At 35.0% G+C, this 25,352-nt stretch overlaps 1 protein-coding gene across 4 annotated transcripts in view; it reads left to right on the forward strand.

Moving 5' to 3' along the window:
- LOC145685725 (uncharacterized) overlaps positions 1 to 25,352 on the forward strand; it is a 305,763-nt gene that overhangs the window by 246,752 nt on the left and 33,659 nt on the right. For all 4 annotated transcript variants that reach the window (XM_081758218.1, XM_081758220.1, XM_081758221.1 and 1 more), the window contains 5 exons: positions 497 to 641; positions 3,813 to 3,900; positions 10,502 to 10,563; positions 13,986 to 14,065; positions 21,948 to 22,077. In XM_081758218.1, coding sequence (XP_081614344.1) covers positions 497 to 641; positions 3,813 to 3,900; positions 10,502 to 10,563; positions 13,986 to 14,065; positions 21,948 to 22,077 — 505 coding nt within the window. The remainder of the gene's footprint in view (positions 1 to 496; positions 642 to 3,812; positions 3,901 to 10,501; positions 10,564 to 13,985; positions 14,066 to 21,947; positions 22,078 to 25,352) is intronic.

The following is a 25,352-nucleotide window of genomic DNA, read 5'->3' on the forward strand; positions in this document are numbered from 1 at the left end:
CCTCACAGCTCAGTAGAGGTTTTATAATTTTCGTTCGAACACGTCTCATTTTTATTTTTATCCACGTAGATGAGGATAGACGTGAGTTTATCACAGTATTTTACTTATTGATAAGCGATGAACTGTTTACATGATCTCAATCACACACTAAATACATTTTTTAAAATTAGTTGCTCTTAGGAACTCTCCTATTGCTGTCTGATATTTTATCACAGTTTTCAATACTCTGACTCAGACATCAATAAAACACTTGCCTGACCAGTCTAGGTCCTTAGATATATCTCTATTTCTAGACCCTATTATTGATATGCTTCTGTGTAATTTTTGAAATTTCAGACTAAAATGTAGGTGTATTTATGTCGTTAATGTTTTGTGTTGTGTGATAGAGGCATACGGAAAATAATATGTTTATCATACTTGAAAATATTTTAGTATAGTAAGGGACTTTTTTTTTAATCTATTCAGTACTGATATATTATACACTTTGACATTTCAGGGAGGATAGTGATTCACATCCTTTGTGGGAGAAGCTGGAAGAAGAAAAGATTGACAATTTGGATGAATTTGCAGATCTTTTTGCTCGCCATGTGATTGACAGAAAACCTGCCAAGAAAAAAACCGAAAAGCCTACGAAACAGCAGGTATAGACTTTATGTGTAAAATTAATTTGCGTTTTGAGTCCTTTCTCAGCGTAATTCTTTTCGTACATGATCCAGTATAACATGGAACAAGATCCAAAGACGTAAAAAGTGAGGTTCTAACTGTAAGTATATTTGAATATATGCAACAATACTCCTGAGTGTGCTGTCCCTATTGTTCTAGTGGCTAGCGCGCACGCGTCTTTGCTGCACGGGGTTCCAGTTTCAATCCCCGGTGGGAGAGCATTGAACACATTACGATGGTTCGTGTTCCACATTAAACTGTAGGTCCACATCTCACCTTGCCTTTGTGTTATTAAATAGAGACACTAGAATTAAATAGAATTAAATTTCAGTAAAAAAAAATAAATAAACCAAGATTCATATGTGATTTTCAAGGATCTATACAGGGCCGGTCGTGGGCAGTTTTCCGCTAAAGGTTCTGAAAAAACTTGAAAAAATGAAGTTTTGTAGGTATAATTAGACTCAAGAATATTTTATAGATAATAAACGAACTTCAAATATTACTTACAAAAAGTATTAGTTAACTGACTATTATCCTACTCTCCATCATCATGATCATCATCCTTTTCTTTTGTGATGAAAGTTACAAGATGACGTAAGAGTTACAATATGAGACTTTCGAGTTACATTCCAGGCAAAAGCTTCTTTGGTAGTGGCTTGCTGTCTCACCTTTGTACTACAGACCGGATGCTATTCTCAGGAGCTTCTGTAATTCGGATTCCCATTAAACTATATAGATCGAAGTCTCATAGAACATTGTTGCGTAAGAGCCTGCCTTACTAAAAATAATACAAAATTTACCATTTTTCTTTTGCTTGTTTATTCATCAGTGAAAGTCGAGTTCAAATGCAGTTGAGTTCATTCGTCTACTCTTTGTCTTAACTTAGATTTTAGGGAAATTGTTTTTCTGGCAACACTGTAATTTCTGTGGATTGCAACACTGAACATTCTTCAGGTTGATATTTTCTGTTGTAGAATAGCATTATCTATGATTGTGGTGACTTGCATTTCATTATCTCCTTTCACTGATGAATAAACAAGCAAAAGAAAAATAATAAATTTCGTATTATTTTTAGTAAGGCAGGCTCTTAAAATGAACAATAAAACACTAAACTCAGAAACAATTTAGTGAAAATAGATTTTTCGATCTTTAGCCAGTGTCGTGAGGACGAGTGGGAGCTCTTCAAAAAAATTAAATAAGGAATATATGATTTCATTGGAAGTCGATACAATGAGCATACATCTTTCATTGAAAGTGACCAAAATTATAAAGCACAATTCCAAGAACTGCAAGAGAAAAGGAAGACGTAGACATTCGTTGAAAATACCTTCTCCCATATATTTCAGTAGGCCTAAATAATGATTATCTGCCTCTAGATTTTGTGTTTTGTAATGTGGCAGATTTAGAAAATGATACAATAATTTGAACAGAATTGTCCGAAATGGTGTTAATATTAATTTTTATGATTAAGCCAAATAATAGATAATTACTTTCATATATTCATCTTTTATTATTCAATTATCTAACCAATTTTAAATTCAAAATGTAAGCTATTTCAATCCTGCTTTTACTTTTAGAAAGGAATAACCCACTTTGCTAAGTTAAATAAGAAAAATTACCCGTTTCGCTGTTAAAATAAGAAAAAATACCCATTTCTATAAGTTAAAATACGAAAAATTACCCGTTTCTCTGTTAAAATAGGAAAAATTAGTAATATGTTCCGTTAATGATTTCTTACTGTTACTGAGGCGCTCTGATATCGGTTATTTTTATATATCTACCCCTGCAACTCCCCAAGTTACGGGGCTGAATTTGGATTTAAGCGGCATCGGAAGTATCACTGTTCATCTCAGAGACCCCATAAACTATGTATTCGACACTAATATCGGTCATTTTCTATAATTTTTAAATATCTTCCCCTCCTCCTCCCCTAAGTTGCACCATCAAAGTGAAAGGATAATCATCATCCTTTGCTCGAATCTCATCTATTTTGAAAATTTGATTGAGATCGATCATGTAGTTTAAGAGGTATAAAGTCATATACAGAGTCACTTGCATTTCTGTTTATATAGATGACAGAATCTAATATTACAACTGTGCTCTTTATAGCTGGTTAATATTGCTAAATGTAATATGGAGTATATATTAATAAAACAAAACTGGATAAAACAGGGTGTCTATTCGTCACGAAAGTCGTGAAAAAGTCACGAAACCAGAAAACGGTCATGAAAGTCAAGGAAAAGTCACGAAATTTAGCTTTTGGGACACGATTTTTTTTTAATCTGTACAAAATCTGTAAGTATAGACTGGAAAATTTTGTTCACTAAAACGTCAAAATTCACCAGAAAAAATGTCTATGGTCGGCATTAGACGCTACCAAAGCGCAGGCAAAGCACGCTTCTACTGCATGCATGAAAATTCGCACCCAAATCCGCTCTTGAGAATGTGACTAAATTTCATGGTTTGGGAAAGAAAAGGGCACGAAAAAGTCACGAAATTCCAGTTTGAAATTTTAGTAGACACCCTGGAAAAGCATTAAATATATTAATAACACTTTTGTAACAGTTTCGGCAATGTACCAGCGAGAGTTCACGAGACATTATTATTTCCAAAGCTATAATTAAGAACATACAGTATGGAGTGATTTGGGAAATTATCCTATAAATAATAAACTTGTAAAGTATCTAAAGACGAAGTTCTTTGATGACTGAAAGTAGTTATATGAGAAAGTAAAATAATAATAATAATAATAATAATAATAATAATAATAATAATAATAATAATAATAGACATTTTAGAGAAGCATTTGTTGATAATGTAGTGTTATTTATTCGAATTCTTTTTCCAAATCAAGAAATTTACGAAAAAATACGCTTATAAAATTATTATATAAGTACGAAATTACATTTACTTATTAAAAATATCGAAAGGAAGGCAAACATTTTTATTCACGTTGTTTTAAAGAAATAAACGAAATTTCTACTTCTTTCTATCAGAAAAGAAAGAAACTCATTCCTTGTGAACACTACTGATTACATATTACCAAATTGAAATTTTCTGTTTGGCTCTTCGTGGTGGAAAGTAATACTACTGGATTTAGTTTAGCTCAATTGAATCAGTTCGTAAGTCCAATTTCTTTCTCTTCACAGGCAGTGAAACTGTTGGATAGCAAACGATCTCAAAACGTTGGTATTCTGGCGTCTTGTCTACACGTTGACTTCTCGGAAATTGAGAGCGGTACGTAGTTGTTTCTATTCTAGAACAATGAATGTTAGACTTTGTAAAGATTGTAGCCAATAGCTGCTTGATCAGATTATTTACGGACATGGAACAATAAATGTAAGAATTGTAATCTAAGGACAATTAAAAAGGTACCGGTACGTAATAACATTTTAAATATTAGTTATTTAATGCTCTAAAACTATCAGTTTTGCTTCATTGTCTAGTAAGGTCATCTTTATTGTAGCAAGAATATAGCCACATTGTTACGTTAAATGAATCTTGTAGCTGTCATAAAAAAAAAAAAAAAGACCTTGCAACCCGATCTTTCTATTTACTCTTTACATGTTACAACTTCTTGGAAGCAAGAAAGGTTTCTCTACACATGCAGCACTGCACTTTAGTGGACAAACAGTGAACCTCCTCATTAAAAACGTGTATTTTGGCGCACTTCCTCTTCCTGTCTGAAAGAATCCGTTGTTTCGGAAGCGGCGAAACTTTTTTCTTTTATGTCAGCAGGAGGGCGATAGCAGGTAACAAGCAAGACGTCCCACAAAGTTGCGCATCGTTCAACTGCTTGTAAGATGGAAAAAAAATGTTTTATGACCCTTTCAAGACTATGTGTACACGGTGAAATATGGTAGGGTTTCAATTTTTTTTTTTTTTTTTTTTATGACAGCTACAAGTTCTTCTAACGTGACAACCCCCTTTATTGTACATACAAGGTGGCCACAAAGTCTCATTAACCCTGAAAATAAGTAACATAAACCACTAAACGTACGTAAATAACTACACGGAAAGAACTGAATGACACGAACAACAATGCTTTCCAGAAGTTTTATTGAGATAGGAAACATCAAGTGTCCAGAGGATCGGTCTATCGACCGTCATTCTCATGACAAAGGATAATACGCCGCCAGGTTCTGTGCGACATTTTGCAGAGCATTGCAGGTGTAATTTGAGTGAAAGCTTGTTTCACAGCTTCTGTCAGTTCGGCATAATATCGTAACGGTTTTGTGCAACGATGCCTTTTATGAAGCCCCCATAGCACATTATCATAGGTGGTGAGGTCTGGGCTTCGTGGTGGTGAAGAACGTTTCTGTAACGCGTTCTTCAGTACTGTAACTGGAAGTATCAGCCATCTGAATCAGCCTGAAACAATGAGAAACCTTACGTTAGCGTTTATAAAGGGATAACGGGAAAACTTAATTCAACATATATCAAGGGGTAATGGGAAAACTTACATTAGCATTTATCAAGGGAGAAAGAGAAAACTTACATTAGCATTCATCAAGGGAGAAAGGGAAAACTTACATTAGCATTTATCAAGGGGGAAAGGTAAAACTTACATTAGCATTTATCAAGAGGGAAAGGGAAAACTTACATTAGCATTTATCAAGGGGAAAGGGAAAACTTACATTAGCATTTATCAAGGAGTAACGGGACTTTGTGGCCACCCTATATGTAATAGTTGGTCTCTTGTTACGCATCAATTATTTATTCATTTATTTATGGTATTCAAAATTGTAAATGTTCCATGTCTTTTTTACATATTGTTCTTTCATTCTAATCTGCCTTTCTCTGCGACTAAGTAGTACTTTGTGGCAACAAAATCGACGGGATTTTAAGAAGAAAGTGAACTACATGAAGCAGACCTCACCCATAGCCCTTTCGGAACCTTTACGGTAGTGTGCTTTTAATTGTGTTTGAGAGGGGGAACCCTCTGCAAAGTTAATACTTTGAAATGACCATACGACACACCAGATACTGTCGTCAAGAGGACCTATGTAAGATATTGATGAATATACGTGAATTTGTAATGTCAACTAGAAAGGAAATTGTACGAACCGAGTTTTCAGGTGCGAAAATGCAAAATCATTAGTTGTTATAATATTTAACTTCGGGAAGGCTCATTTAGAGATATTTTTCACGATACGAATTTACCATTTCCCGAATGGAAGGAAGATTTAACCAGATCAGCTACCACATTCGAACAAAAGTTCATCTTTGAAGAATAATAATCTTAGCTGTTCGCGTTGAGCAAGATTTCCACTCGAAAATAGTTTCCCAGAATTAGAAGCAACATCTGAAGAAAGAAAGAAAAACTAGGAACTCATTGTCAAGTTCTTAGATCGAAAACTAATTGTTTAAATGCGTAATTCTACTTAGGGACATTTAAAAACTAATATCTTATTTTTATAACAATAACTTTCTTTCAAAGTATTCCTATGTATATACTAATGAAAGGATGAGTCAACCGATTTATATATATGTACACACACAACACACACACACACACATATATATATATATATATATATATATATATATATATATATATATATATATATATATATATATATATATATATATATATTATTTTACACACCAAATCCTCTGTAAGTGCGAATTCTAATCTCGCTCTGAAGGTTGGATGATTTGTTGATTTGTTGTGTAGATGATTTGTTGTGTAAAATAAAAAATCGGTTGTTTCCTACTTTCATTGGTGGCCGGCCTAATGTGGTGGAAGGACAGGCCGGATAAAAAAAAGGTAAGCCGGAGTTCTATGAATAGTCTCCTCCATAGTTACTACAACTTTCTTTTCATTTATCACCCATTTTCAAGTCTTCACTATAGTACAGTTAAAAACATTAAGCATACCCCAAGAACAATTTACAAATACAGTACTGTACAGTTATAATCAGGAACAAGGGGCAAGCGTACTATATTGAGGTCCGTTACACACTGACGAAACAATGAATAAGAAGCAGAACGCTGCTTTTTTTTCCTGTCACAAGTTGTATTTTGCACAAGACACGTAGGAGGATCGTAGCAGAGGCCCGCTTCTAATGCCTTGGTAATGTTGCCAATGCAATGCCTGGCCTTTCTCATTTAATTACGCTGAAAGAAAACTAGGCCGGATAATCGCGAGCCGGATACTCGGGAGTCTACTGTATATATGAAATCACAACCGCCATAAAAGTGTTCGGTATATGGACACGGGATTGTTCAATCACAGCAAGGGTTTGTGTACAATCCACGTAGTCTGAGATGAGAGCACCGACCTTAAAAGTGAGACAGTGGGTGGCTGTTCTAGGAAGGAGACTGGGTGGCGTAGTGGTTAACGCATCGGCACGGTATGCCGGAGGTCCGTGGTTCGAGTTCCGGTCCAGTTAGTCATTTTTTTTACTCTTTGCATTAGTATTGCTATGTAATTACTGAAAAATGCTCTAGATTTTTCTAAAACAAACTATTATCTCGCACTACGAACGCCGTTCCTGTTCAAGATTTGTTTTCATCATGTTTTGGTTTAGACTTTGTATATAAACGGATGGAACTCAGTGAGTTATTTGTGATAAGTAGCGTGTTTACTGTGAAATTGTTTAAAATTGAATGTCATACTATTCATCTTTATTTTGAATGGATACTTTATGAAGAAAACTCTACAATAATTATTTGAATGTTGGATATTGATATAGATTTTGCCACCCTTTCTTTCAGGACAAGCGAAATTATTCTGAATGAAATTATAGTGATAGTCTTAGCTCACATCGTACATGCATGGGATCATGCTCACAGAAATGACCGAAATACGTGAGGGTACTCAAAAGAAACCGAACTAATTTTTTGGTGGGCAAAGCTTTTGCAGTATTGCGTTTTGCTGCTAGTAGCACATAGAGCGACCATTCCTGATTCAGTAAGCCTAGTTTCAGCAGAGTTTATAGTGACAATTATTTTGTGTGATCGTCGTTTTTGCAATGGCTGATTTTCGTGAACAGTGTGCGGCGGTGAAATTCTTCTTTTTACCAGGAAAAAGTGGAACAGAAACTCTTGAAATGTTAAAAACGGCGTACAAAGACGATGCTATGGATAAAATCAAGTGTTTGAATGGTTTTCTCATTTCAGAAATGATGAAATGTCAATTGATAATGAACCTCGTTCTGGTCGTCCTTCCACGGCCCGAAGACATGAAAATGTTGAAAAAATTCGTGCAATCATCAACAAAGATCGACGACGGACTATTGAAGAAATTGTGGAGCTGTCGAGAGTGATTTGGAGTTCAGTGCAGCGAATTTTGACAGAAGATTTGGAAATGAAAAGGGTGGCTGCCAAATTCGTGCCACGACTGTTGACTGCTAAACAAAATCAAGGTCACGTGGAAGCAAGCTGTGCTTTGAAAGAAGAGTCCAGCAATGATCCAAACTTGTTTTTGTGTGTGTGTGTTTCCTAGAATGAATAGGGATATGAAAAGAAAGTGTTTTGCTAGTGTTGCTGGGGTGAAGAAAATTAAACAATATTTTGAAAAATGGAATAAAAGATTAGATAATTGTGTTAGTGCAAGTGGAGAGTACTTTGAAGGGGAATTGAAGGTTTGTGCTTAAAATGTGAATAAATAAGTTATAATAATAATAATAATAATAATAATAAGTTCGCTTTCTTTTGGGTACCCCTCGTATAATGAAAATAGAATCGTAAATACAAACAGCGTTCGTAGTGGGTTCATTTTGTTTCTATGTATTAAATGGCTAGTGTGTGTCTTTAATATACGTTGTTCCGGATTCGGCTCTTAGTGGAAGCACAACATTTTCTCTGATTCAGAATCATGAGGCAGCTAGAGACACCGGAAACAAATTAAGGGGTAGCAATTCCCAGTCTAGAAGATCTAAAATAGAGCGCCTATGCGACTATACTCATTATACCACTAAAATTATGTCAATTGTAAAATTTTGTGTCCTTAAATACAAGGGCATTTAGTTTCTTGAAATGTTTCATAGCCCTATTTTGAATCCTATATCTTCCGTGTAAGTAGTACCGTATATATTAATCGTTGGCTACGTGTGGAAGCATTTGTAACAATAGTAGAACTCTTAATTCGCAATTCTCCATAAGTTAATAAAAAGGACAGGACAGACTCGATTTAGTTTTTAAACCACATGATTATTTAAGTTACACATTCCGGCCCAAGTACAGAAGGTTATTCCGCGTATGTTTGACGGAAGCGATCCTTTCCTCCCGCGTGCAGAAAGAACTCACCGGACCTTAGTTAGACGTGTATGTCAGTTTCGTATGTTAGTTGTGAGAATGTGTTTGTGTTTTCGTGCTTGCCCGAAAATTCCGCCCTAAGTCTCTTTTAAGAAGGTTATGCTGTAGTATTTTACGACGAAAAGTAGTATTTTCGTGATCAGGAAACAATGTAAGAGCAAGGGTTATGGTATTAGGCTGTCCTTAATCAAAAATGTGATCAGCAGGTGTAAGTCTCCCGTGACCCCAGAGTGGTTGTCCAACAACGCGGACGAGAACATGGTCGTGCACACAAGATACTACCAGCATTCAGGTGAAACTTCGCGTAAAGACCATGCAGTAAAATCCTCCGACCGAGAGACATGTTGCGAATCGTCTAAATGCGTCTTTGGGAACTCAACTGCTCAAAGCTGTACATATGGATCTGGCAAACCAAAGGTGCCGGTGCTGTGCTACATAGGATGAGGGCCTTTCTTACAGCGGGAAAACAAAAACAATTTGTACAGAGACAAAGACAGGAAGTGCTTCACAAAATGGGTCCGAGCACGCAAAATGGTTTTCCTGAAAGGATTCATAGTAGTTGCGGGCTGCTGTTACTGAGGACTGAAGAGTCACAAGGGAAGAACTGCAAAATCAACTCGCAGTCCTATCTATTAAGGAGATTCAAAGACTGATCAATAAGCAGGAGCCAGCAGCTCAAATCTGTCTTCAACATTTAAGGTGGGAGGGAGGGCAAGTAATCTTTTTTTTTTTTTTTCTTAAGCGATGGTAAAAATATTTGTGAAGTTTAAAAACAATGCTGTGGAGGATCAGAGAGCAGAGTTGTCTTCAGCGTTGGGAGGCGGGCATATTTGAGGTTTATTCTGGGGGGGGGGACGTCAATTTCATCTGACTTTCCTTTGTGGCAATCGGACACAACTCATCACATTTTTTCTCAAAAAACACATTTCAAATCTGATTATTGGGGGGACAGTCCCCCTCAGTTCCAAGATTGGAGGGGCGTGTCCCCCTCATTCCCCCGGGATTTGCGCCAGTGACAGGAGGTACCAGAAATTTACTGATAGGAGATGAGCATGACTCTGGATCCTTCAAAACAAAACCTCATCACTCACCTCAAGATCGTTCCTCGTATTCTACGATGAAATAATGGAAGGTAATGAAATACATACCAACAGTCCACGTGACACCTCTGAAGTCTCTAGATGCAAGTCCAAAGGAGTTTTTTGGATTTCGACTGCTTTAAAGAGTTTTGGGCAAGAGACATGTGATAGCTGTTGAGTGGACTCTGGAAATCTGTGAAAGAGGAACGGAACAATCTCCCTCATAGCTTCCCAACGGTGCCTTCTGCAATGAAAACTATGTTACCAAGCCATCGTTCGGAATTTGTAGGGACACATTGAGCACTGCATCCCTGGCAGCATGGATTCTTGTAATATTTGGGACTTATTCGTACAATTCGGTTACATATACGCAGACAGTCTCTATATAAGAATTCTAGAATTAATTAAGTTTTAGATAAAGTTTCTATTGTTGTTGCATTCCTTTTCTGTCGTTTATAAAAGTTTAATGTTCTTATTTGTTTCTCTTTTCTGTATAGCTATTTATAACTTTGATACGACTGTTGTGAGCCTTGAAGCCCTCCATCAAATATATGATGCTGTAAGTATTGATCCACTTAGTTTTCTATTGTGGCTTCATCTTAAATGGACTATAGCTTACATAGATCGTACATTAATATTCACAATATTAAAAATAAATAAATAAATAAACATATTCATCTGTTGCTCTTATTAATTTGGTAAATTTTCTCTTTTAGATAGTAAGAGAAAAAATGGTAATGGAAACTTCCAGCTTGGTAGTGGAAAACCATACATTCTTTTGTCAATAACCGTAATTTAAAGAAAGAAAAAAGAAACATTTTAAAATATTTTTTGCACAGCACTTTTATAAATTATTTTGACCCTTTCTCGTTATGATAGATTTGAAGTGGGCCAAATATTTATAGAGAAATTGCATGCTTTTAAACAAAAGTTTGTAATCTTTTAATCGAAGAAATCTCCTAAAAAGAGTTCTCATAATGTGATACTATTTTCTGTATGTGTAGTAAAAGCAGTCAGAAGAACTTTGTGAAAAAATAATTTCATTCCATATCAGAACAATAATTGTCGAACACTCCTTGTGGACCATTGATGTGGCTCCCACTACAACAGTTCTGGACCGAAAGACTGTACAATTGTGTTGAAGAAAAACCAAATTTGCAACTGTAATTCTTGTGCAGCATTATTTATGCTCTTCAGATAACATACATGACACTCAACGACAATTCACCTTTCTGGGATCTAATTAGTTATTATTACCACGTAATATGCCAGCAATATCTATTAACCTGTAATGATATACTATTAGGTACTTCTACAGGAACACTTACAGTACCACTTCTTAACAGTGAAAAAGCGTACAAATTAAAAAATAAAGTAGTAGTACTGAAACGTCCAGATAAATTCTATATTAAAATGTGGAAGACTTTTTTTTTTCTGCTCCCTACGTTTCCTTTCTATCTGATGAAGTATTTAACGAAAGAACACTAATGTATTTTTTAATGTACGGAACTATGTTTTCACTATTTTCTGGTAAGTTATTTCATGTACGTGCGTGACGTCTGACAAAACTACTTACAGAACATTAACCTAAGTGTACAGCAATTCTGAAGAGCCGGGGTTAACCAGAAGGAACCCGGATACGATCTTTTGTCATATGTCCCACTTCATGCAATGATGGTTCTGCATAGTCCGATCACTGAAACTTCTCAAAATACCAAAAGTACGCCTTGTATCAAAAAGATGAACCCAATTTCAGAGTTCTTTATCCCCGCAGTCACGAGTCTACCGTGATTGACATGCTTATCACTTCAAAAGGTACGCCATAGAGTTTCTAATGATATATGCTAGATGTCTCTCCGAATGCAACAATAGCCAAAGAACCGACTATCCGAATGCATCAATAGCCAAAGAACCGACTCTCCGAATGCAACAATAGCCAAAGAACCGACTCTCCGAATGCAACAATAGCCAAAGAACCGACTCTCCGAATGCAATAATAGCCAAAGAATCGTCTTTCCGAATGCAACAATAGCCAAAGAACCGTCTTTCCGAATGCAACAATAGCCAAAGAACCGTCTCTCCGAATGCAACAACAGCCAAAGAACCGAACGCAACAGCTGCTGCTAAATTTTCATTTGAATTGAAATTTCAACTTTTTTTTTTTTTTTTTTTAAGTAAAAAAGAAGTTTCTTGTGTAAAATAGTGACCCTGCAACAGAAAGCTTTCGCTGCTCTGTAATTGCATAGAACTGACTCCGTAATTGCGGTGCAGCCTGCATTTAGACGGCGTTTCGGGATTAATCTATCTACAGCTAAGAGTATTCATTGGTGGCACCAAGAACTCTTGGAAACAAGCTGTTTCTGGTAAGGGGAAGAGCCCAACAGGTTATTTACTTTATAGGTTAAAGAAGCACTTTAGAGGAAAATGTTAGAAGAATTCAATATATTTTTAGCACGTATTGACAAAGACATAGAATTTTCTGAAACTATGTTAGAGAACATAGAAGACGTCACTTTTGTACAGTCTTTGATTTTCAATGAGGAGGCAACATTCCATCTAAACGGTAAAGTCAACCGGTATAACGTACGAATTTGGGATCTAGAGAATCCACATGCAAGTGTGGAGCACGAGCGAGATTCACCGAAAGTAAACGTATACTGTGCTGTTTTGCAAGAAAGGTTTACGGCCTTTTCTTTTTCGAAGAAAATACAGTTAAGAACCTGCTTTACTAAAAATAACACAAAATTTACAATTTTTCTTTGGCTTTTTTTTCATAACTGAAAGGAGATGATGAAAGTAACTTACCACAATTATAGATAATGTTATTCTACAACAGAAAATATGAACCTGAAGAATTTTTAGTGTTGCTATCTATAGAAATTAGAGCGTTGTCAGAATAACATTTCCCTTAAAACCTAAGTTAAGGCAGCGACTAGAAGAACGAACTCAACTGCATTTGGTTTCGTATGAACGACTTTTTAAATAACATTATTATTTAATTTTAATAAATGTATGTTAAAACTATTTTGTTTATTAGAAACTAAATACAACTATTATTTAAAAAGTAGTTCACAGACTTCCAAGACAACATGATACGTTATCAAATGCAGTTGAGTTCGTTCCTCTAGTTGCTGCCTTAACTTAGGTTTTAAAGGAAACGTTGTTATGGCATCACTGTAATTTCTATGGATGTCAACACTGAAAATTGTTCAGGTTCATATTTTCTGTTATAGAATAATATTATCTATGATTGTGGTTAAGTTACATTTTATTATCTGCTTTCACTTATGAAAAACAAGCAAAAAAAAAAAAGTTTTGTGTTATTTTTAGTGAGGAGGCTCTTAATAGACTACCTACATCCAAATACTGGAAAACTGGCTTCTTCCGCAACTAAGTCAATGACACCAATGACTTCATTTTCCAGCAAGACGGAGCACTACCATAACACGACAAGCTCAACCTTTTTTAAATAATATATTACCTCAACATTGGACCCGAAGACAGCATTACATTCTTCGGCCCCAATGTCCCTAGACTTCAGAACGTGTGACTTCTTCCTGTTGGATTACGTGAAAGATTGTTTTTGGGCCTCCATTACCAACTGATATGGATAACCCGAAACAGAATAGTAGCAACAGTGAATTCAGTGGAAGAAACCAATCTGGAGAGTGTTTTGGAAGAATTCAGCTATCGCCTTGATGATGTCCGTTCGGCAAGTGAAGAGTATATAAATCACTTATAACATTGTGAGTAAAATTTGACTACTCACTAAATTATTTGCAATTTATTGTGTAATTATAACTTATTTCATTTGTATGATACCGAGTTTTGAAATGAGGTCCATATTTTTGATACACTGTATTTTCGTGAAGTGATCTGATTAGAAGTTGTTGAAGGATTTTTATTATCAATTCATATATGTACGTGGTACTTTTGATTCAGATCAAAGTGTTATTTTTTATTTTTATTTAATTATTTTAGAGGGCATCAGAGGAGGAATTGAAACTCATCCGATCCCACGTGGAGACAAAGCCAGATGTACCCTTGGATAAACCTGAGCAGTAAGTTGATTCAAAGAGTATGATATTGTAGAATTGTCGTAGAACAATTACGGATCTTCCTTTGGTTTTTTTTTTTTTTAAATTTTCTTTTCTTCTTCATGCAGTAATTACTTCATTGACAAATTATCGCCATCAAACTTCTTCCTATTCCTCGCTTCCCTTCCATCTTTCCTTCTATGGCGGTGTGAAGAAGACAATTTCTTCGCAAGATATGTCCAATCCAATTGGCCTTTCTACGAAGGATGGTGTCCAGAAGTGTCCTCTTTCCTCCTATCCGTTTTAAAACCTCTTCGTTTGTTGCTCTCTCTGTCCATTTTATCTTCTCATCTTCCTCCAACACCACATTTCAAAGCTCTCCAAATCTTTCTTCTCTAACTTCCGTAATGTCCAAGTCTCTGAACCATACAGTCTAATGCTCCATATATAGCACTTGACCAACTTCTTCTTAAGTCCATTATTGAGCCTGCTAGTTAAGAGTGATCTTTTCTTGTTGAATGCTTCTTTAGCTATGGCAAGTTGATCTGATCTCTTTGGTGCAGGTCCTGATCTTTGATGCAGGTGCAAGAAGGACCTGATCTTGACCTCATTGTTATATATTAAAAATTATATAAAAAGCAACAATTAAAACTGTAAATCAATAATTTTATATTATGATGTTTGTATTACCTACATTAATATGTATGTGTATATATATATAATGCCAATTAACGTCTGATGAAGATAACGTTACGTTATTGAAACTATTACGACTTATTTTAATGTAATAAAGAAGTACATACTCCGGTCAGAAAAATATTAATTATATTATAAGTTCGAAATATTTTTATTACATTGTGAACAGTCATTATTGCATTCTATCTTCTACAATGATTAATATTATATTTTGAGACAAGTTATTTACTACTTTCTCAAACTAAAAATAGATTTTTAATAGATAATTATATCGAAAATGTACTAGCAAGTTTAAGTTTCGTAAAGAAACAACAACAACAATAACAAAAAATGAAGATCAAAATAAGAGATCAACGGGCGGAAGAGGTGCAGAAGTTACGTTATTTAGGGAATAAAATAACAAGCAATTATAGGTAAAAACAAGATGTAAAATCCAAAACAGCTCAGACAAAGAAGGCATTCAAGAAGAGCTAAAGCTTTTAACCCGGAACATTAATATCAAGCCCAAGAAAACCAGCATGAGCGGTTTTGGCGCGGGAGACCCGATTTCGATTCCCGGCGGGAGCTCATATGGCTTGAATTCCACGTTAAGCTGTAGGTTCGTATCTCATATAGGCTTGCTGCTTAAAGAGACCTAAATTTCATTCCAACAATCAAACTGAAGAAAAGGCTGATGGAAGCATATGTATAGTGTGTGACGTTGTATGGCTATGAGGTTTGGATTTTAGGAGACAAGGACAACGCAGAATGGAAGCCTTCGAAATGTAGTCCTATACCGGGTTATTATAAATGATTGATCCGATTTTATAAATTCACTGCAACTTTACTATTGGGCATATTATCACAAAATTTTGCAGATGTATTGAAGAACTCAAAAACTTTTTTAGGTTGCAGGTTCGCTTATTTCTGCCATGAGAGGGCAGCAGTGAGTATTTATTCAAGATGGTGAAAGGCGAAGAAAGCTTATGATGTGCTCGAGTTTCATCCTCATCAGTCAGTTCGAACGACGTTCAACAAAGATCCACCAACTGCCAAATCCATTCGGTGATATCATGCACAGTTTACAGCTTCAGAATGCCTCTGTAAGGGAAAATCAAATGGTTTGATTATAGAGAAACAGTTGAGCGCGTGCGAACCATTTTTGCACGAAGACCACACAAGTCGACGACTAGAGGAAGGAGAGAGTTGAACATTTCACAACATGCCGTTTGAAAGATTTTAAGGAAACGATTGAAGCAGAAGCCTGCCTTACTGCTTCGAATTGCTACAAGCCCTGAAGCCCGATGACAAAATCAGAAGCTTTGAGTTTTCGTCACAGTTGCAACGGCTTATGAAAGAATATGAGTTTTGTGCGAAACTCATCTTCAGTGATGAAGCAAAATAAATAAAAAAAAAAAAAAAAAAATTATAATTTGGGAGTTTTTCAATAAGTCTGCAAAGTTTTGTGACAATATGTAAAATCATAAATGTCCAATAATAAAACTATGGTAAATTTAATAAAATCGGGTTAATCATTTGTAATATCTACAAGATATTAAACGAAATATTATTGAAAAACTGTAGGAGAAAAGCGGAGTATACTGAAGGATATTTCGAAAAGAGAAGACAGAATGATTGGAAATTGTAGGAGAAAAGCGGAGTATACTGAAGGATATTTCGAAAAGAGAAGACAGAATGATTGGAAATTGTAGGAGAAAAGCGGAGTATACTGAACAATATTTCGAAAAGAGAAGACAGAATGATTGGAAATTATAGGAGAAAAGAGGAGTATACTGAAGGATATTTCGAAAACAGGAAACAGGATCATTGGACACATAAGACATGGAGAAATTACTTCATTAGCTATGGAGATAATGGCAGAAGGAAAAATACCTACAGAAAGGCCGCGATTGAAACATAAGTCCAAATAACATAAGATGTAAGAAAAAATACATGGAAATGAAACCCTTGATCCAGAATAGAACAGTGGAAAGATGAATCAAACCTATCAAAAGACTGTTGATCTGAGAACAGCTAGTCATAATCAAGGAATTACATTTTCCGTATGTTATTTAGACATATTTAATTGAATTAAGGGCTATATGAGACTCAATGACAGTTGTGGCTAAGCTCATGGATTATTCGAGTTAAGTTGATTTTGAGCTTAACGTCCCTTTCAGCAGCGCGGCTATGAGACGGGACTTACTATTTAACGTGGAATCCGAACCACATGAGCTCCCTCCGGTAATCGAAGCCGGGTCTCCCACGCCAAAGGCACGTATGCTAACCGCTTAGCCACGAAGCTCTCATGGATTATTCGATTTTTCGTAAGTGTTTCTATTATATAGTTTCGTATTATTTAAAGTAATTAGTTTTAATTTGCAAGTATGTCGCAATACTGCTACGATGCAATTACGTGGAGTTGCAGGCGTAGTACAATTAATCGGAATATATTTTTAGTTGTTACTAATATAATAATTTCACTAACTTCTAGTTAAACCATATTAGAAGTATATTTAAAAATAAAATATATTTTTAAAGACATGCTTTCCTTAAACAATAAAACAAATCATGATAATGGTAAAACAATTCTGTTGTCAAGAAAATTACCCTTTGGTCAATCTATTTATAGGTAATTAAAAATGGAAATTCATATGAAAGCGTTTACCATGTTTTTTTCTTCTTTTTTTAGTCATGCACAAATAAATTGTTTAAAAGTAATTATAAAAGTCCTTAAAAAAATAAAACATAATTCTCTATTGTCAAGAAATTACTTAATTGTTTAAAAGTAATTTCTTGACAATAGAGAATTATGTTTTATTTTTTTAAGGACTTTTATAATTACTTTTAAACAATTTATTTGTGCATGACTAAAAAAAGAAGAAAAAAACATGGTAAACGCTTTCATATGAATTTCCATTTTTAATTACCTATAAATAGATTGACCAAAGGGTAATTTTCTTGACAACAGAATTGTTTTACCATTATCATGATTTGTTTTATTGTTTAAGGAAAGCATGTCTTTAAAAATATATTTTATTTTTAAATATACTTCTAATATGGTTTAACTAGAAGTTAGTGAAATTATTATATTAGTAACAACTAAAAATATATTCCGATTAATTGTACTACGCCTGCAACTCCACGTAATTGCATCGTAGCAGTATTGCGACATACTTGCAAATTAAAACTAATTACTTTAAATAATACGAAACTATATAATAGAAACACTTACGAAAAATCGAATAATCCATGAGAGCTTCGTGGCTAAGCGGTTAGCATACGTGCCTTTGGCGTGGGAGACCCGGCTTCGATTACCGGAGGGAGCTCATGTGGTTCGGATTCCACGTTAAATAGTAAGTCCCGTCTCATAGCCGCGCTGCTGAAAGGGACGTTAAGCTCAAAATCAACTTAACTCGAATAATCCATGAGCTTAGCCACAACTGTCATTGAGTCTCATATAGCCCTTAATTCAATTAAATATGTCTAAATAACATACGGAAAATGTAATTCCTTGATTATGACTAGCTGTTCTCAGATCAACAGTCTTTTGATAGGTTTGATTCATCTTTCCACTGTTCTATTCTGGATCAAGGGTTTCATTTCCATGTATTTTTTCTTACATCTTATGTTATTTGGACTTATGTTTCAATCGCGGCCTTTCTGTAGGTATTTTTCCTTCTGCCATTATCTCCATAGCTAATGAAGTAATTTCTCCATGTCTTATGTGTCCAATGATCCTGTTTCCTGTTTTCGAAATATCCTTCAGTATACTCCTCTTTTCTCCTATAATTTCCAATCATTCTGTCTTCTCTTTTCGAAATATTGTTCAGTATACTCCGCTTTTCTCCTACAATTTCCAATCATTCTGTCTTCTCTTTTCGAAATATCCTTCAGTATACTCCGCTTTTCTCCTACAATTTCCAATCATTCTGTCTTCTCTTTTCGAAATATCCTTCAGTATACTCCGCTTTTCTCCTACAGTTTTTCAATAATATTTCGTTTAATATCTTGTAGATATTACAAATGATTAACCCGATTTTATTAAATTTACCATAGTTTTATTATTGGACATTTATGATTTTACATATTGTCACAAAACTTTGCAGACTTATTGAAAAACTCCCAAATTATAATTTTTTTTTTTTTTTTTTTATTTATTTTGCTTCATCACTGAAGATGAGTTTCGCACAAAACTCATATTCTTTCATAAGCCGTTGCAACTGTGACGAAAACTCAAAGCTTCTGATTTTGTCATCGGGCTTCAGGGCTTGTAGCAATTCGAAGCAGTAAGGCAGGCTTCTGCTTCAATCGTTTCCTTAAAATCTTTCAAACGGCATGTTGTGAAATGTTCAACTCTCTCCTTCCTCTAGTCGTCGACTTGTGTGGTCTTCGTGCAAAAATGGTTCGCACGCGCTCAACTGTTTCTCTATAATCAAACCATTTGATTTTCCCTTACAGAGGCATTCTGAAGCTGTAAACTGTGCATGATATCACCGAATGGATTTGGCAGTTGGTGGATCTTTGTTGAACGTCGTTCGAACTGACTGATGAGGATGAAACTCGAGCACATCATAAGCTTTCTTCGCCTTTCACCATCTTGAATAAATACTCACTGCTGCCCTCTCATGGCAGAAATAAGCGAACCTGCAACCTAAAAAAGTTTTTGAGTTCTTCAATACATCTGCAAAATTTTGTGATAATATGCCCAATAGTAAAGTTGCAGTGAATTTATAAAATCGGATCAATCATTTATAATAACCCGGTATAGGACTACATTTCGAAGGCTTCCATTTTGCGTTGTCCTTGTCTCCTAAAATCCAAACCTCATAGCCATACAACGTCACACACTATACATATGCTTCCATCAGCCTTTTCTTCAGTTTGATTGTTGGAATGAAATTTAGGTCTCTTTAAGCAGCAAGCCTATATGAGATACGAACCTACAGCTTAACGTGGAATTCAAGCCATATGAGCTCCCGCCGGGAATCGAAATCGGGTCTCCCGCGCCGAAACCGCTCATGCTGGTTTTCTTGGGCTTGATATTAATGTTCCGGGTTAAAAGCTTTAGCTCTTCTTGAATGCCTTCTTTGAGCTGTTTTGGATTTTACATCTTGTTTTTACCTATAATTGCTTGTTATTTTATTCCCTAAATAACGTAACTTCTGCACCTCTTCCGCCCGTTGATCTCTTATTTTGATCTTCATTTTTTGTTATTGTTGTTGTTGTTTCTTTACGAAACTTAAACTTGCTAGTACATTTTCGATATAATTATCTATTAAAAATCTATTTTTAGTTTGAGAAAGTAGTAAATAACTTGTCTCAAAATATAATATTAATCATTGTAGAAGATAGAATGCAATAATGACTGTTCACAATGTAATAAAAATATTTCGAACTTATAATATAATTAATATTTTTCTGACCGGAGTATGTACTTCTTTATTACATTAAAATAAGTCGTAATAGTTTCAATAACGTAACGTTATCTTCATCAGACGTTAATTGGCATTATATATATATACACATACATATTAATGTAGGTAATACAAACATCATAATATAAAATTATTGATTTACAGTTTTAATTGTTGCTTTTTATATAATTTTTAATATATAACAATGAGGTCAAGATCAGGTCCTTCTTGCACCTGCATCAAAGATCAGGACCTGCACCAAAGAGATCAGATCAACTTGCCATAGCTAAAGAAGCATTCAACAAGAAAAGATCACTCTTAACTAGCAGGCTCAATAATGGACTTAAGAAGAAGTTGGTCAAGTGCTATATATGGAGCATTAGACTGTATGGTTCAGAGACTTGGACATTACGGAAGTTAGAGAAGAAAGATTTGGAGAGCTTTGAAATGTGGTGTTAGAGGTAGATGAGAAGATAAAATGGACAGAGAGAGCAACAAACGAAGAGGTTTTAAAACGGATAGGAGGAAAGAGGACACTTCTGGACACCATCCTTCGTAGAAAGGCCAATTGGATTGGACATATCTTGCGAAGAAATTGTCTTCTTCACACCGCCATAGAAGGAAAGATGGAAGGGAAGCGAGGAATAGGAAGAAGAAGAACACAGCTGATCAATGATTTGAAAGATAGAGAAGATATTGGGAGTTAAAAGAGGAAGCTGAAGATCGACAAAAGTGGAAGAAACATTTCCAGACCCAAATCTAAAATTTGAAAAAAAAAAATCTTCATTAGTCCGAGGACCTGCCCAAAAGGCAGAATACTTAATAATAATAATAATAATAATAATAATAATAATAATAATAATAATAATTATAATAATAATAATGTATTGTTTTAATTTACTGTTTTATTATAAAATGTTCTATTATAGTTGTTTGTATCATCTATTTATCTGTATATAATCACTATTATTTTTCTCTTATTTCTTCTTCTCAAATATCAGTTAAATTTGACGTTTTCTCTCTATTCTATGTTGTATAATGTAATTTTTCTTATCTGTGAATTTTTAGTCTTCAATTCGTTCTAACAGCCTATCCCATAATTCATGAATTTGAAGTTCATTTGTCCAATTCATTAATCTTTCTCTTTCTTCTCTCTCAATCTGTGCTTCTTTCCATTTCTTATTAATGTTTTTTCCCTAAACGCTGTAAACGCCATTCTATATCATGTTCTGTTTATATATCACGTTATACTCTCTTTTGTCTTACGTCATCCTTATGTTGTTTTACTCTTTAAGTTTTTCCGTGTTTCTTTAATATATATCATATTGCATTTCTTATATTTTACTTCATAAGCTATTCCATCATCTTTTATGTCCTTCTTCTTATTCCCTATTTTCTTAATCACTTCTATTTTAATTTAATAAAGAAGTACATTATCTGGTCAGAAAAATATTAATTACTTAAGTAATAATTCCAGAGTCGATATGAATGGCGTTATATTCAAACTTACCTTTAAAATATCAATGTTACACTCATAACCTTTCGCTTCGCAGCATGCTCTTTTGGCTGGTAAAAGAGATAAATAGAAAAAGATGCGCAATTTTGATATTTTGAGTCACAACTTCGAAATCTTTCCATTACAAGGTTAATTAGTTTGTTGTTAATCAGAGTATTTGAACGATCTATCTAATTAAGTGTCATTTTTCGCAAATTATAATACAATTCTGATGTATCTTATTTGAATAATAATTAAAATCAACATTAGCGAATAAATGTTGTTACTATTTTAAAAATTGTCTGTTTCTTTTTGATAGGTTCTTGTTCGAGCTAGCGGAAATCCCTAATTTCGCTGATCGTATTGCTTGTTTTATGTTCCAAACTGAATTTGAGGAAGGACTTTCTTCTGTAAGCAGTAAATTAAACAACATACGGTCCACTTGCGAGGTGAGAAATTTGCATGTTATTAATATTGTTTTTACATATACAGTACCTGTCGAAAGTTTTAAGACCATTTCTACTGTGAAGTCTCGAAAGCTTCGTATGGCCAATCTGTGGCTCGTTGGATTGGCAACAACGAGCACTACGATTCCATTGAGTGACAATATGAATACACAAGGGCGCATATAGGTTCCCGTAAACACTTTTAAAATATAGTTACTTTCGGCTTTTTAAATGTTAGTAGATCAACAAGCTAGAAAGAAGTACAGAACATTTACAACTTATTCTTTCAAATTTGTCACTGCATTGTCCTGTTATGTCTATATCTTTCAAATAAAACCAAAATACGGTCTCATCTTCTAGCTCTTTGTTTACATTATGCAAAATCTGTTACAAAATGCCTTTTTTGGTGTCCATTTTTGAAAACTATAATTAGACATATAATCTGCAGTATTTGTCAGACCGCAGTCCAACTATCGTCAAATTTTATACTTTGGACAGGAGTACCTGTAACACACGGCTGCGAAGTTAATGAGCCAAATAGAAGGTCCATAGTAGAGATTCACTCAAATCTGAAGTGGTCTTAAACTTTTGGCCGGTACTGTAATAAATGTTTTTTTTTTTCCTGAGAAGTAGCAGCATCTTATGTTAATCGTAGAAATATCAGTTTTTTAAGGTTAGTAGCGAACTGTATTGGTAGGAGTTCCAAAGAGGACATGTGAAAGTCAAAATAAAAGTTATTTACTTTATAGATATGAACATATTAAAGAAATTAAATACGAGGACTGATCAATAAGTGATGCACAATTTATATAGAAGAAAGTGTAATATGTAGCACATCAAGAATAGGTAGTAAGTAACACACAAAAGTAAAGGGTCATATTAAAACCACTTTTTAATACAGCCACCAAGTCTCAATACATTTGTTCCATTGTGGCACAACTTCCAAAATACCTTGTTTATAGAGATGAGTTGATTTTGAGGGGCCGCGGTGGCTCAGTGGTAGAGCGTTCACCTCTGGTGCTTGGGGTCCCGGGTTCGATCCCAGCCCCCGCCAAGTGAACTTTGTGGTGGACAAACACCGTGTGCGTGGGTTTTCTCGGGGTTCTCCCGTTTCCTCCCACTTTCTTCATTCCACCATTTCATTCATTTCTCATAATCACCGTCTCCTTTAGCCTAACCGGCATAACCGTGGGACGTAAAACTCAAAGATTTCATTTTTGAGTTGATTTTGAGTTTAACGTCCCTTTTCAGCAGCGAGGCTATATGAGACGTGGACCTAATGATTAACGTGGAATCCGAACCACATGAGCTCCCGCCGGGAATCGAACCCGGGCCTCTCACGCCAAAGGTGCGTACGGTAACCGCTTAGCCACGGAAGAGCTCACCTTGTTCATAGAAGTTTGTTTCGTGGGAGCATAGCTATCTGCGCACAACTGATCTGACTTCGTCATCGGAGCTGAAACCTTTCCCGGCCAAAAATTTCTTCATCGAGTCAAAAACTTAATGATCTAAAGGTTCAAAGGTGGATTTGCCGGTCATTGAATTTGCTTTTCAATGGCCGTGATATTCTGTTAGCTTGATGCTGTTACTGGACGCCTGGAACGTAACAAATCCTCATGGTTCATACGGCCCTTTTCAAAAATTTGCAATTTCGCTCGAGTTTTGTCCTTTTGACCACAAAAAACTAGCTAGACTTCTCTTATCTGTTGAAGTAGACGGCTGTAACACACATGCCATCCTTGTTGAGTAGTTCACGCTTTTACAGCTAGAACTACACCGAATCGAACAAGTTCCGAGCACAGGGCGAACTTACTCGAAAGAGAACAACTTTGATGACATAGATTAGTATAATATCACATGGAAAAATTGCCCATAACTTATTGATCCGTCTTCGTATAAACATTAATCTTTCGGCAGTGAATGGATCATCATCTGGGTGATAGAAATGAGTGAAGAAATGAACAAAATGTTGCTAGAAATAAGAGTCTGGTCTTGTCTTGCTGTCACCTATAATGAATTCTACGCTAATAAATCGTGAAACTAGGTCAAACGTTTTTGTATGTTATCTAGAAAGATAAAGAAAGAATGTGGTAATAGCAAGAGCAAATACAAAGAAATAGCAGAGCTCGTAGATTTGTGAAGAAGCTAGAAGCAGTGTAGCTGGAGAAGATTGAAAAAATATATATATAAATACTAGCTGAACGTGCGCTCTCTACACAGTGCATCATTCACATATGAGCATGAATCTCCTTGGTATTCCTCACATCACCTGTACATGTCCCTTTACAAACACAAGTGAAAGACGTCTTGATAAAAATCGGCAAAGGGTACCATAAAGGGAAGATTTACTCACTCACTCACTCACTCTCTCTCTCTCTCTCTCTCTCTCTCTCTCTCTCTCTCTCTCTCTCTCTCTATTGTAATCATATGTAAAAGTACAGTAAATAAGCCCTTATTTTGTCACCATAAATTCGTGTCGAAATCACTGTGATATTAAACATATTTTACTCTAAAGCTATTTTTGTTCCCAATAAGACATGATGTTCTCATATAGTTTGTGTGCAGTCAGTGTTTTCCCGTTTAGCAAAACATGTGGGAGCTTTCTGACTGGATATTCGAGCACTTTTGAAAAGCATTTCAGTGGGGAGGGGATTGTGTAACATGTAAATTCTTGAATATTGGAACTTAAATGACTTAAGAACTGAATTGACAGAGAAAATACACAACATTCGTTGCTGTAATTGTTAGTTACTTGAAGAAAATTTAGTTTCTTTCTATGGATCAGACAATTGAACAGCATGATTATAGGGCTAGATGACACAACTGCACGGTATCTTACGTAGACATGATTTAGCTAAGATTATTGTGCCAATGTAGATAATACCTGCTCATGCTATATACATACTCCACTACATGTACAAAGAACATCGAAGAGCACCTAATTTTCCATTTTTAAGACAGGATTACAACACAAATTATGGTGACTAACCATATAAGGTCCCTCCACTTACATATACCAAAATATATATATATATATATATATATATATATATATATATATATATATATATATATATATATATATATATATATATATATATATATATATAAACCTGAAACGAAATAAGTAGTACAAAAAGTATTGCTTGGATATACATTGGCACAATAAGGGCAGTTACCGTATATGCCTGTGAAAGGGTCTCGCCCATGTGATGGCCTCTCATCCATTTTTTTTTCTCTTATTCCTCATTTTCAAACGAAAGCAACTACCTAGGTAA

Source organism: Thermobia domestica, chromosome 5, assembly GCF_964235325.1.
Source record: "Thermobia domestica chromosome 5, izTheDome1.hap1.1, whole genome shotgun sequence".
Taxonomy (NCBI): domain Eukaryota; kingdom Metazoa; phylum Arthropoda; class Insecta; order Zygentoma; family Lepismatidae; genus Thermobia; species Thermobia domestica.